Genomic DNA, 13,488 nt, shown 5'->3' on the forward strand with positions numbered 1-13,488 from the left:
GCACCACCTCGGGTCATTACGAATATCTCGTCATGCCATACGGGTTAATGAATGCTCCTTCAGTCTTTCAATCCTTTGTGGACGAGATTTTCAGGGACATGCATGGGCAGGGTGTGGTAGTGTACATCGACGACATCCTAGTGTACTCTTCTACACGAGCCAAGCATGTAGCCCTGGTACGCAGAGTGTTGAAGAGGCTGTTGGAGCATGACTTGTATGTCAAGGCAGAGAAATGCTTGTTTTTCCAGGATTCCATCTCCTTCTTGGGTTATCGATTGTCCGCGTCTGGTGTGAAGATAGAGGTTGACCGTGTGTCGGCTGTGCGTAATTGGCAAACTCCAACCACTGTAAAAGAGGTGCAGCAGTTTTTGGGTTTTGCTAATTACTACCGGAGATTTATCCGGGGTTTTGGACAGGTGGCAGCTCCCATTACGTCCCTGCTAAAGGGGGTCGGTGCGTTGCAGTGGTCAGCTGAAGCGGACAGGGCATTTGTTAAACTGAAGGACCTGTTCACTTCGGCTCCGGTGCTGGCGCATCCGGATCCCGCTTTACCATTCCAAGTGGAGGTGGACGCGTCAGAAGCCGGTATTGGGGCGGTTCTGTCGCAACGGTCCGGCACGCCACCTAAACTCCGCCCCTGTGCGTTCTATTCCAAGAAGCTCAGCCCGGCGGAGCGTAATTATGACGTAGGGGACAGGGAGTTGTTAGCCGTGGTTCAGGCCCTAAAGGTGTGGAGGCATTGGCTTGAGGGGGGCTCAACACCCTTTCCTCATTCTGACTGACCACCGTAACCTGGAGTACATCCGGGCAGCTAGGAGACTAAACCCTCGTCAGGCTAGGTGGAACATGTTCCTAACCCGGTTTGTTTTTAAGATCACGTACATCCCAGGGTCCCAGAATGGTAAGGCAGACGCCCTGTCCCAGCGGTATGACACAGAGGAGAGGTCCATTGAGCCTACTCCCATACTGCCGGAGTCTTGTCTGGTGGCTCCGGTAGTGTGGGAGGTCGATACGGAGATCGAGAGGGCGTTACGTGCCGACCCTACTCCCCCTGAGTGTCCTGTGGGGCGGACGTACGTTCCGCTCGAGGTTCGTGACCGACTTATTTATTGGGCTCATACATCACCCTCCTCTGGACATCCAGGTATTGGCCGGACAGTGCACTGCCTTAGCGTGAAATACTGTTGGCCAACGTTAGCTAGGGATGTGAGAGTTTATGTCTCCTCCTGCTCGGTGTGCGCCCAGTGTAAGGCGCCTAGACACCTGCCCAGGGGAAAGTTACATCCCCTGCCCGTTCCACAACGACCATGGTCCTACCTCTCGGTGGATTTTGTGACCGACCTTCCCCCCTCCCAGGGGAATACCACCATTTTGGTCGTTGTGGATCGGTTTTCCAAGGCCTGTCATCTCCTCCCAATGCCGGGTCTCCCTAATGCCCTACAGACCGCTGAGGCCCTATTTACCCACGTTTTCCAGCACTATGGGGTTCCCGACGATATAGTGTCTGACCGAGGTCCCCAGTTCACCTCCAGAGTCTGGGGGGCTTTCATGGAACGATTGGGGGTCTCGGTGAGCCTTACCTCGGGTTACCACCCAGAGAGCAATGGGCAGGTAGAACGAGTCAACCAGGATGTGGGTAGGTTTCTGAGGTCCTATTGCCAGGGCCGGCCGGAGGAGTGGTCAAGGTATATCCCCTGGGCAGAGATGGCACAGAACTCTCTCCGCCACTCCTCCACCAATCTAACACCTTTCCAGTGTGTTTTAGTGTATCAGCCGGTTCTGGCACCATGGCACGAGAGCCAGATCGAGGCTCCTGCGGTGGATGAGTGGATTCGGCGCTCGGAGGAGACGTGGGACGCTGCACATGTCCATTTGCAGCGGGCCATCCGTCGACAGAAGGCGAGCGCCGATCGCCACCGCAGTGAGGGACCGGTATACGCACCGGGAGATCGAGTCTGGCTCTCGACTCGAAACCTGCCCCTCCGCCTGCCCTGCCGGAAGCTGGGTCGGCGGTTTGTGGGGCCTTTTAAAGTCCTGAGAAGATTGAACGAGGTGTGTTACAGGTTACAACTGCCTATTGATTATAAGAATATTAACCCCTCGTTCCATGTGTCTCTTCTCAGGCCGGTGGTAGCTGGTCCACTCCAAGAAGATGAGATAGGAGAGACCCCTCCGCCCCATTGGACATCGAGGGGGCTCCGGCGTACAGGGTCCGGACCATCTTGGACTCGAGACGCCGGATGAGAGGTCTCCAGTATCTTGTGGAGTGGGAGGGGTACGGCCCGGAGGAACGGTGCTGGGTGCCTAGGAGGGACATCCTAGATCCATCCCTCCTGACTGAGTTCCACCGTGGTCATCCCACGCGCCCGGGTCCGCGTCCTCCTGGCCGTCCCCCGAGGCCGGGGCGGCGCACGGCTGGAGCCGCGCGTCAAGGGGGGGGTACTGTCACGGAATCTGCCGAGGCTGCTCCTCCTCCTTGTTCGGGCAGGCTTCGGCGTTCGTCGTCCCCGGAGTACTAGCTGCCACCGTTGAATGTTTCGATGTTCGTTTGGTTTGGTCTGTCTGTTACACCTGTGTCCGTTTGGTCTTGATTATGTGCCTTATAAGTTTCCTGTGGTTGTTTTCGTTAGTTGTGTGTTATTTTGTTTCCTGTCTGTTGGTGGTATCCTGTGCAGTACTCTGGAATTGTTATTGTAACGCACTGTGTTGCGTTGTCATTGTGCCTCCTAGTTAGAGGTACTTTATTTTGTACTGGTTGTACATTTAGTAAAGTCTTGTTTGACTTAGCTTATGCGTCCTGCGTCTGACTCCTCTCAACGCACCCACATCAACAGTGACACCAATAAGCTGCAGAAGGGCTGTCCTCACCCTACTGCCCAAAAAGGGTGACCCTAGGGAGGTGAAGAACTGGAGGCTGGTGGCTCTATTGTGCACTGATTATAAGATCCTGTCCAAGGCTTTGTCCAACAGGCTGAGGGAGGTGATGGGGCAAATCATACATACGGACCAGTCCTACTGTGTTCCTGGCAGGCAGATAGGGGATAACATTTCTCTGATTCGTGATTTTTTGGACGTCTCTAGGGCTAATGGGTTGGATGCTGGTCTAATTTAAATTGATCAGGAAAAGGCATTTGACCGAGTTGAACATCAATACTTATGGCACACTTTTGAGGCGTTTGGGTTCAGCTCTGGTTTTATTGCCATGATAAAAGGTGATATATGGTGACATTGAAAGTGTATTGAAAGTTAACGGTGGTTTGAGTGCTCCTTTTAAAGTGTGTAGAGGTATTAGGCAGGGATGTTCTTTGTCGGGAATGTTATATGCCATTGCTATAGAGCCACTACTAAATAGCATTAGAAGTCGCATTGAAGGGGTGTACCTTTCAGAGGATATTCCTCCTATTCGTCTCTCAGCCTATGCTGATGATGTAGTTGTTTTAGTGAAAAATCAAGCGGAGGTGGATAGTTTGAGTCTAATGGTTGACCGTTTTAGGGGCATATCCTCTGCAAAGGTAAATTGGGAAAAAAGTTGTGCTTTACAGATTGGAGAATGGTATAGAGGGATCATGGCTTTGCCAGGGGGGCTGGAATGGTGTAAGGGAGGTTTTAAGTATCTTGGAGTGTACCTAGGAGATGAGGGGACAATGGAAAAAAATTGGATTGGGGTGGTTGAAATGGTGGAAGGGAGGATGAGGAGATGGCGTTGGTTGTTATCGCATATGTCATATAGGGGGCGCACTATTATAGTTAACAATGTGGTTGCCTCTGCACTGTGGCATCGGTTGTCAGTTTTAGAGCCACCATCTGGCCTTCTGGCTAGGATACAGGCAATTATTGTGGATTTTTTTTGCGATAAATATCACTGGGTTCCAAAAAGTGTTTTGTATTTGTCAAAAGAGGAGGGGGGACAAGGTCTTGTACATCTTGCTAGTAGGGCTGCTGCTTTCCGGTTTCAGTTTATTCAAAGGATGCTTTATGGACCGGAAAATGTGGTTTGGAGAGGGGTGGCAGGTCTTGTATTACAGCATGTTGGGGAATTAGGTTTAAAGAAAGCTTTATTTTTGGTTGATAGTAGCCAGATTTCTAGGGAGGGAGTACCTCCGTTTTACAGAGGCCTTCTTAGGGTGTGGAGCATTATGAAGGTGTCCAGACGAACGTCAGCGGAGTCAGTGCATTGGCTGTTGGAGGAACCTCTGGTGTACGGGGCAAGACTGGATTGTACAACTGCAGCTGTTCCATATTTCTCCAAGATTCTGGTGAAGGGCAAAATCATCACCTTAAAACAGTTAATGGCCATGGCTGGGCCCGTCTTAACGGATGGAAGACGGGTGGCTGAACATTTGGGGGTGAGGTCGGAAAGGATTGTCGGACAACTGCTGGGAAGCTGCAGGAAGGCTCTGTCAGCAGAAGAGTGGGGTATGCTGAATAATTTACAAGAAGAAGGTACAAGATGAAAACGTCTCATTTCCAAGACTAGGGATTACACCCAATATCCCAGAGTCAGAAAGAAAGGCGTTATTACTGGATTTGAGAGGGTTGGAAGAGGTGGGTTTGGATGAGGTGAATGGGAAAGACTTATACAGGGGGTGTGTCAAGGTTTTGAATAAAGATAAATAGAAAAATAGAAAAGACACTCCATGGAGGGTAAAATTGGGCATTGATGACAAGGTAAAGCCAGCATGGAGAGCACTGTACAAGCCACCGTTACAAAAGGGTACTGGGGATATGCAATGGAGGGTTTTGCATGGCATCATTGCAGTTAATGCTTTTTTATCTGTTATTAACTCAGATGTTGGAGATGGATGTCCTTTTTGTAATATAAGAGAAACCATTTTTCACTGTTTTATGGAGTGTGAGAGGATAAAACCTCTCTTGGAAATGCTGGAGTCTTTGTTTAAAGCTGTAGGGGAGATTTTCAATAACACTGTTTTTATTTTGGGGTTTCAATATAGTAAGCATCAGAAAATAAAATGTCAACTGTTACATTTTATTTTGGGACAAGCTAAGATGTCAATTTTTCTGAGTAGGAAACATAAGCTAGAAACGGGATATGGGCAGGATGTAAGATGTGTTTTTAAAGGATTAGTGAAAGCAAGAATAAAAGTGGATTTTGAGTTCTTCTCAGCTGTAAAAGATCTCCCATTGTTTGAGGAGAAGTGGGCTTACGAAAGAGCGGTTTGTTTTGTGGAGGAGGGGAAACTATTTTTTGTTGATGAAATGAGTTGAATGTATATGTTCTTTTGTATTTTTATTTTATTTTATTGAGGAATTACATGTTTTTTCATTTCTGAAAAGGCAGTGTGCCATTATGTATGTTAACACTTGAGTATAAAATAAAGGTTTTATAAAAACTCAAACTCTCTCTCTCTCTCTCTCTCTCTCTCTCTCTCTCTCTCTCTCTCAATTCAATTTCAATTCAATTTAAGGGCTTTATTGTCATGGGAAACATGTGTTAACATTGCCAAAGCAAGTGAAGTAGATAGTAAACAAAAGTGAAATAAACAATAAATATTAACAGTAAACATTACACTCAGAAGTTTCAAAAGAATAAAGACATTTCAAATGTCATATTATGTATATATACAGTGTTGTAACAATGTGCAAATAGTTAAAGTACAAATGGGAAAATAAATAAACATAAATATGGGTTGTATTTACAATGGTGTTTGTTCTTCACTGGTTGCCCTTTTCTTGTGGCAACAGGTCACAAATCTTGCAGCTGTGATGGCACACTGTGGTTTTTCACCCAGTAGATAAGGGAGTTTATCAAAATTGGATTTGTTTTCGAATTCTTTGTGGATCGCTGTAATCTGAGGGAAATATGTGTCTCTAATATGGTCATACATTTGGCAGGAGGTTAGGAAGTGCAGCTCAGTTTCCACCTCATTTTGTGGGCAGTGTGCACATAGCCTGTTTTCTCTTGAGAGCCAGGTCTGCCTACGGCGGCGGAGGCCTCTCTCTCTCTCTCTCTCTCTCTCTCTCTCTCTCTCTCTCTCTCTCTCTCTCTCTCTCTCTCTCTCTCTCTCTCTCTCTCTCTGTGAGTGAATATCAAGTGATCTGGAGCAGTGTTCGCAATAGTCTTCCACTTCTATTTTCTATTAGTTTATAATTCTAAACTTGGTGAAAAGGTAATGGGAAAAATATCAAATAAGGAACATGTCATTCTCGGCTCACAAGCCTGCTCCTGCCCATGTTAAACATATAGGCATACAATATAGAGTATGCCTGGGCTATATCAGATACATTTTAGTCATTTAGCAGACACTCTTATCCAGAGCAACTAGGGTTAAGTGCCTTGCTCAAGGGCACATCAACTGATTTTTCACCTAGTCAGCTCAGGGATTAGAACCAGCAACCTTTCGGTTACTGGCACAACACTCTTAACCACTAAGCTACCTGCCTTCAACGTAGGCGTACGATATAGAGTATGCCTGTGCTATAGGCTATATCAGATACGTTTCTTCAACGTAGGCGTACTGACCCACTAGTCTATCAAGCAACACAGCATTGGGCCCAACGAGTGGCGGAGGTGCTTTCCACTACTGTTAGTGAATCTCGTCCCGAATCTTGGCTAATGGTCACATTGTTAACCTGCAAATACTTTATTATAAAGGTGATTTTTATAATACAGCATGTGACAGTGGAAGCTTGAAAACTGAAACCAGGCTGACAATGCAGGGCTGCGTTCAGGACATAAAAACGTAATAGAACGTTCAGTTAATAAAAATGTAATGGAGCGTTCAGTTGAATAGAAATGGTGCTGGACTGAACAACCAGTTGAAAAAACGGGGAGCGGTTGGGTTGTGGGTTCAAAATGCACCGTTGCCCTTTAAATACGTCACTCATAGCTTCAAGCCACACTGGCACACCCAACGAACGGAGCAAATGTATCTCAAAGTCTGTTCAAGAAAGTACAAGAACGTTTTGAGAAAACGTGTCGTTCAGTTCCAACCATTCCGTAACGTAGCAAACGTTCAAGCGAGCTGAACGTACCCCTGGTGAACTGTATGTAGAACACTAGGGCTGCATTTACATGGACAGCCCAATTCTGATAATTTTTACACTCATTGGTATTTTGACCAATCAGATCAGCTCTTAAAAAGAGCAGATGTGAAAAGATCTGATATGATTGGTCAAAAGATATGTGCCTGTGTAAAAACAGCCTAATTTGAGTGAGTGAGTGAGTGAGTGAAACAAAGAGAGAGAGAGAGAGAGAGAGAGAGAGAGAGAGAGAGAGAGAGAGAGAGAGAGAGAGAGAGAGAGAGAGAGAGAGAGAGAGAGAGAGAGAGAGAGAGAGAGAGAGAGAGAAAGAAAATATTGAGTGAGGGAAATATAGAGAGAAGGATGGAAGCCAATATTCTAACTTGCTTTGTCATTGCTGGTTTTTAACGTAATAATTCTTGAAATCTGATCATTCGCTTTCGATTGATTAGGGACATGCTTTGTGTACTGTAAAAATCTCACATTGTCTAACAATGATCAAATTATATCCAACAGGGGAGTTTTCATTCCTTGTTCAGCCTCACTTGAACCAGGAAAAACACATTTTAATATTCCCCTTTTTTTCCAAGTCCAAAGACAACAAAGAGTCTCATTGTTGAGCTGCTATCAATCATTAAATAAATCAAATAGATTTTTCTACACTTCAGTGGAAGACAAAGACAGAGCAGATCCTCACTATCAGGGTAGCAGGTTAATGTCCACTACCTGTTGCTTACAAAAGGTGCAATCTCTTTTTCACAACACACACAGACACATTCAAATGTTCTTTAATTATTGTTAATGAGAAGGATGAAACATACATTCACAAATTATATTGTAATCAAAGTGAGTCTAGTCTAAGCATGTAAACACACCAATTATTTTAAAGATTTGTTTCAAAATACATTTGTATGAAGTTGATCCTGAGATTAACATGATATATATGTTCTTGAATTATCATGTATGATGTTTATCACAGCTTGAATTTCAGGTCAGGTCAGGTCAAATCTAATCTCAACACCCAAAACCAAATCAGCCCTTTAACAAGAGAAATAACATTACAAATAATAGGTGGAGTGGTTCTACATTAAGCATGGTAGAAAAGTACTGTGCTGATTGGTCAGAAAGTATTGAAACTCAGGTCAGATTAAACCAGGACCATTATTACCTACTTGGCCTGACGGAGTCACGCGTTACAACATCCTCATCACCAGCACAGAAAACTATACAACAGGTAGGTAATGACCTTTGATCCCCACAGAGGAACAGACACAATCATCATCATAGACACAATGGTCATGTACATCCTCATCCATGAGTACATCCCCACCCACGAGGCGAAGCGTTTTCGGAATATCAACTGAACACTTATCTGGGAACACCTGGACACCTGGGTAGTGCTCGCTCAACTTCTCATACAGCTTTGCCAAGGTTTCAGAAGGCAATGTATTTTGTTTTTTGTTTTTTTCCTTTACATCCTCTTTGTTCTCACCCCAGTGTGCTTTGGCAATCCACGTTTTCTTCTTGTTGTTGTAACAGCAGTAGGCTGTCCACAGGAGATCCGGGATGTTCACTCGGTTGTTCAGTGTGTTGTTCGTACTGGGCACTGCTCCAGTCACCACATAGGCCTTTATGTTGTTATTAGCATCCTTACAGTTATCCTTAAGAGTATTTCTGACCTTACACTCCATTTTGTTCCAGCTGCCACTGTTGAAGGTGTCCTTCTGGGGAACGATGTTGGTCAGGGTAAAGGTGGAGTCCTCAGTTCCTTGGTCATGCGCATGTGAACATGGGAAGAGGTGACCTCTGCTCAACTTTTTCTCTTCCATGTTGCCCCTATAGTCGTTGTTCCCAGCCTGGTTTGGGTATGGATCTTCTCCCTCATCCAATATCATTTCGCTGTTGTCGTTTATGTTGTTGTTTATCATGTTGAGCTGCAGGAAACAACAATCATTCATTCACAACTTTTCTGTTTCAATTAACCCTCTTTTGTGTGTGTGTGTGTGTGTGTGTGTGTGTGTGGGGGGGGTCACAACAAGGTACAATAAACCCTCTTTGGTGGGGGGGTCACGATCCACAATCAAGACAGTCAATCAAGTCTCTATACCCTCTATAGTGGTAGTTCTATATTCTGTTAACATTACTGCTATATATCACAGACAGTTAACAAATACAAATGTTATGTTATGTGACAAAACATTAGCCTACCTGGGGCTCGATCATCCATGTATCTGGTCTTTCGCCCTTAAAAGGACCAGTGAAGGTGTAGGCTGAGAACACAGGGATCTTGTTGGTCGTGTCGTAAAGAGTTGCAAACCTGTAGCTGTTCTTGTACTTCTGGCAAATCGGTTTGTAGCGGTCCGGGTCCTTGACTGTCCCACCAACCAAAATACCCGGGAGACTTGGAGTTGTCCCCTCCAGGAAGAAATCACTGCACTCTTTAACTTCGCTGAACTTCCCCACTACATGAGAGAGAGAAGGAGGAAGGAGAGAGAGGAGGAGGAGAGCAGAGAGATGATTCAATACCTCCATCATCACCTGAAGACTGGACACCACAGAGACAAAGATGAAGTTACAGAGACCAGTTGGTAGACTGGAGCCTGCTGAGCTGAGACAAGACAGACTGCTTTAAATAGGTTTTCAGAGACTCCTCCTTCAGGTGGAAAGACAGATAGGGTTGATTTGCATAAACTCCTCCTCTAACACACTTACTGGAAACCAGAAGATGGCATATAATGGATGTTTAATTTACTGGTGTTGTTTATGTTGGTGTATTCTGTGGTCTGACCACTGCTGAGTTTATTTCCAGTAATAGAAGTAGTTCACAGTTAGAGTTGACAAGGCTGTGTATGTAGTGTTAGAAAATGTGCTTCCTAACAACACTGTGGTCAGAGCAGCACTGGGCTGATTAACACCTCAGCAGCTGTAGATTCTTCAGTTGAGGAGGCCTTTTCTCAGTAAGAGTAGGGGAGACTGGGGAACAAAGTAACACTTTTAGGCTTTTGATTATTATGAAAATATTATTTAAGTTAGATGAATAATATTGTTATGCAAAAAACATACATATCTCGGCACCATTACACACTACGTATGTTCCTAGGATATACCAGTCGTTTCCAATTCAACCAAAAGTGGCGGACATTAAATGTTACAATTGACCCAGTAGGCGAATGTTCCACAGATCAATCATTTTAAAAAAGGAGAGGCGGCAAGTATATTTACTTTAGGGCCTCAAACCACTTTTTTTGTCAATAAAACTAAAAGTAATTAATGGATTTAAACAAAACCTCTTGGGCATGTAGAGACACTAACAAAGCATTAGCACCTTGAATAAGAGCTTTAAGTGGTTTCTAATTGGAGTTATTTAGCGGTTACAACTGGCCCTGTGTTACGTATGTTCCCCGGGTCTACCCTACCTTCATGTATAATATTTAAAGTGACTGATTTGCTTAAGTAAAACATTTGTAACTTCAACTACCATAAACATTTTAAAGAACTGAAGCAGGTCACACAATTTTACTTCATGTAAAATTACCTTTCTATTTGGTATTTAAAGGTGTGGACATTTATTTGCTAATTGTTTACATCAAGTGTTGCCTTGAATGTTGGCTTGTATGACGTATGATATAATATGAATCAATGTCTTATTTCATGAAACTACAGAAATCCTTTGTTTCAGGGAAACATTATCTGCGTTAACTCATGAGTGTGGGGAGGAGTGCCCATTTCTGTCCAATGAGGTCATTTCTGGAAAATATTTCTGCAAGTAAAATTACGGTTCTACTTTAGAATGGGGGAACTGATATAGAAATTAAAATATATATATATACAGGTTAAAAGTAATGACTAAATGTTCCACCCTTAAATAGAGTTGTGAAATGTTCTTGTTTTAAGTATGATTAGTACTTTCTTGGTAGTGACTAATTATTACAATCCGAAACTGTGTGAGATGTGTTAGAATCTACTACCTGGTCATGTGTGAGCGTAGGGCAAGTTGAGATTACATTGTGTTGCTGTCTGTGAGTGGGAAGAAGAAGAGAAACCGTTAGGCTTGGAAGAGATGAAATATGCTGCAGGATATTGTGAGAACAGCGATAACTGAGGAATGCAGCCTGCCCGAGCAGAGAGTAGACTATGATAAGAACATGTGTGTTTGTGTGTGTGTGTGTGTGTGTATATGTATGTGTGTGTGACCTGATGGGCAGGAGAGCAGAGGAAAACATGAGCTAAAACATGTGTCAGTTGAGGAGGCCTTTTCTCAGTAAGAGTAGGGGAGACTGTGGAACAAAGTAACACTTTTAGGCTTTTGATTATTATGACAATATGATTTAAGTTAGATGAATAATATTGTTATGCAAAAAACATATATATCTCGAAAACATTACACACTACGTATGTTCCCCGGTCTACCCTACCTTCATGTATAATATTTAAAGTGACTGATTTGCTTAAGTAAAACATTTGTAACTTCAACTACCATAAACATTTTAAAGAACTGAAGCAGGTCACACAATTTTACTTCATGTAAAATTACCTTTCTATTTGGTATTTAAAGGTGTGGACATTTATTTGCTAATTGTTTACATCAAGTGTTGCCTTGAATGTTGGCTTGTATGACGTATGATATAATATGAATCAATGTCTTATTTCATGAAACTACAGAAATCCTTTGTTTCAGGGAAACATTATCTGCGTTAACTCATGAGTGTGGGGAGGAGTGCCCATTTCTGTCCAATGAGGTCATTTCTGGAAAATATTTCTGCAAGTAAAATTACGGTTCTACTTTAGAATGGGGAACTGATATAGAAATTAAAATATATATATATACAGGTTAAAAGTAATGACTAAATGTTCCACCCTTAAATAGAGTTGTGAAATGTTCTTGTTTTAAGTATGATTAGTACTTTCTTGGTAGTGACTAATTATTACAATCCGAAACTGTGTGAGATGTGTTAGAATCTACTACCTGGTCATGTGTGAGCGTAGGGCAAGTTGAGATTACATTGTGTTGCTGTCTGTGAGTGGGAAGAAGAAGAGAAACCGTTAGGCTTGGAAGAGATGAAATATGTTGCAGGATATTGTGAGAACAGCGATAACTGAGGAATGCAGCCTGCCCGAGCAGAGAGTAGACTATGATAAGAACATGTGTGTTTGTGTGTGTATGTGTGTGTGTATATATATGTATGTGTGTGTGACCTGATGGTCAGGAGAGCAGAGGAAAACATGAGCTAAACCCATGTACAGTGGAAACATACAGCCCGCCTAGAACGGGGTGGGATTTTAGTATGACGTGTGTGTATAAAAGATGGACTCTGAAATTGTGATAACAGAATTCTCAATGAATAAAGATCTCTGACCATGCAGACTGGGAGCTCTGTCCGTTTCTGATCCAAAAGCCTTACAACCTTTTGGGAGACGCACAGAGACACTGAAATAGTTTGATAATAAATTATCTTAACAGGAACACACAGCCAATAGGGATGATTGATTGTTAGACATGCTAAATAGTCACATCTGTGCCACATACAGAGGAGTGTATCCAACCCAACCCTCCTGGTCCAGTCTTGACCACTAATTATACCAGACAGGACTCATCTTCTCCCAGATATCATCACAGAAAAGTTCATCATTTAGTTAGATAATGTTTACCCAGTAGCATTGATAGATCATGAGAGAAGAAAATATAAAATTAGCATTTCTAAGCTTCTCATTAATTATGGAAAGACTCACCCCAGCACTTTCTGAGGCAGGTCTTGGAGGCAGGAAGGACATCACCCTCTTCTGGTCTTGGAGGCAGGAAGGACATCACCCTCTTCTGGTCTTGGAGGCAGGAAGGCCAGCACCCTCTTCTGGTCTTGGAGGCAGGAAGGTCATCACCCTCTTCTGGTCTTGGAGGCAGGAAGGACATCACCCTCTTCTGGTCTTGGAGGCAGGAAGGACATCACCCTCTTCTGGTCTTCACCCCACCAGGGCAAGGACAGTGATGAACTGTGAGCTCTGCAGGCGGCTCCTGGTAAACAGCGTCCGGTCAATCCACTGCTTCTGCTTCTTGTGGAGAGTTGACCGCCAGCTCTCTGGACTCACCCGCTCCATTTGAGAGAGAGAGAGAGAGAGTTAAAATACTAATAGTTGACCAAACATTAGCAAATATTCAATTACCATTTCTAAGCTTCTCATTTAATATAAAAAAAACTCACCTCAGCACTTTGAGGCATGCCTTGGAGGCAGGAAGGAACAGAAGCCTGGAGTGGATACAAGGGGGCCTGGGGTAGATCACTAGGGACAGGGGCCGAACGTGAGGCAGGAGAGAGCGCTGGAGGTACCGGTACGTCCAAAGGTTCATACAGAATACATACAGTTGAAGTCGGAAGTTTACATACACCTTAGCCAAATACATTTAAACTCAGTTTTTCACAGTTCCTGACATTTAATCCTAGTAAACATTCCCTGTTTTAGGTCAGTTAGGATCACCACTTTATTTTAAGAATGTGAAATGTCAGAATAATA

The 13,488-nt window shown here is 43.8% G+C and overlaps 1 protein-coding gene across 1 annotated transcript; it reads right to left on the reverse strand.

Annotated features, from left to right (window-relative positions):
- Positions 1-7,753: 7,753 nt before the first annotated feature.
- LOC123482837 (endonuclease domain-containing 1 protein-like) lies at positions 7,754-12,807 on the reverse strand. Its single transcript, XM_045211763.1, has 3 exons — positions 12,712-12,807; positions 9,190-9,443; positions 7,754-8,915 (listed from the first exon to the last, which is right to left on the reverse strand). The coding sequence occupies exons 1-3, from the start codon at positions 12,785-12,787 to the stop codon at positions 8,205-8,207; spliced, it is 1,041 nt and encodes a 346-aa protein (XP_045067698.1). The 5' UTR covers positions 12,788-12,807; the 3' UTR covers positions 7,754-8,204.
- Between the last annotated feature and the right edge of the window lie 681 nt (positions 12,808-13,488).

Source organism: Coregonus clupeaformis, chromosome 39 (genome assembly GCF_020615455.1).
Source record: "Coregonus clupeaformis isolate EN_2021a chromosome 39, ASM2061545v1, whole genome shotgun sequence".
NCBI classification, from domain to species: domain Eukaryota; kingdom Metazoa; phylum Chordata; class Actinopteri; order Salmoniformes; family Salmonidae; genus Coregonus; species Coregonus clupeaformis.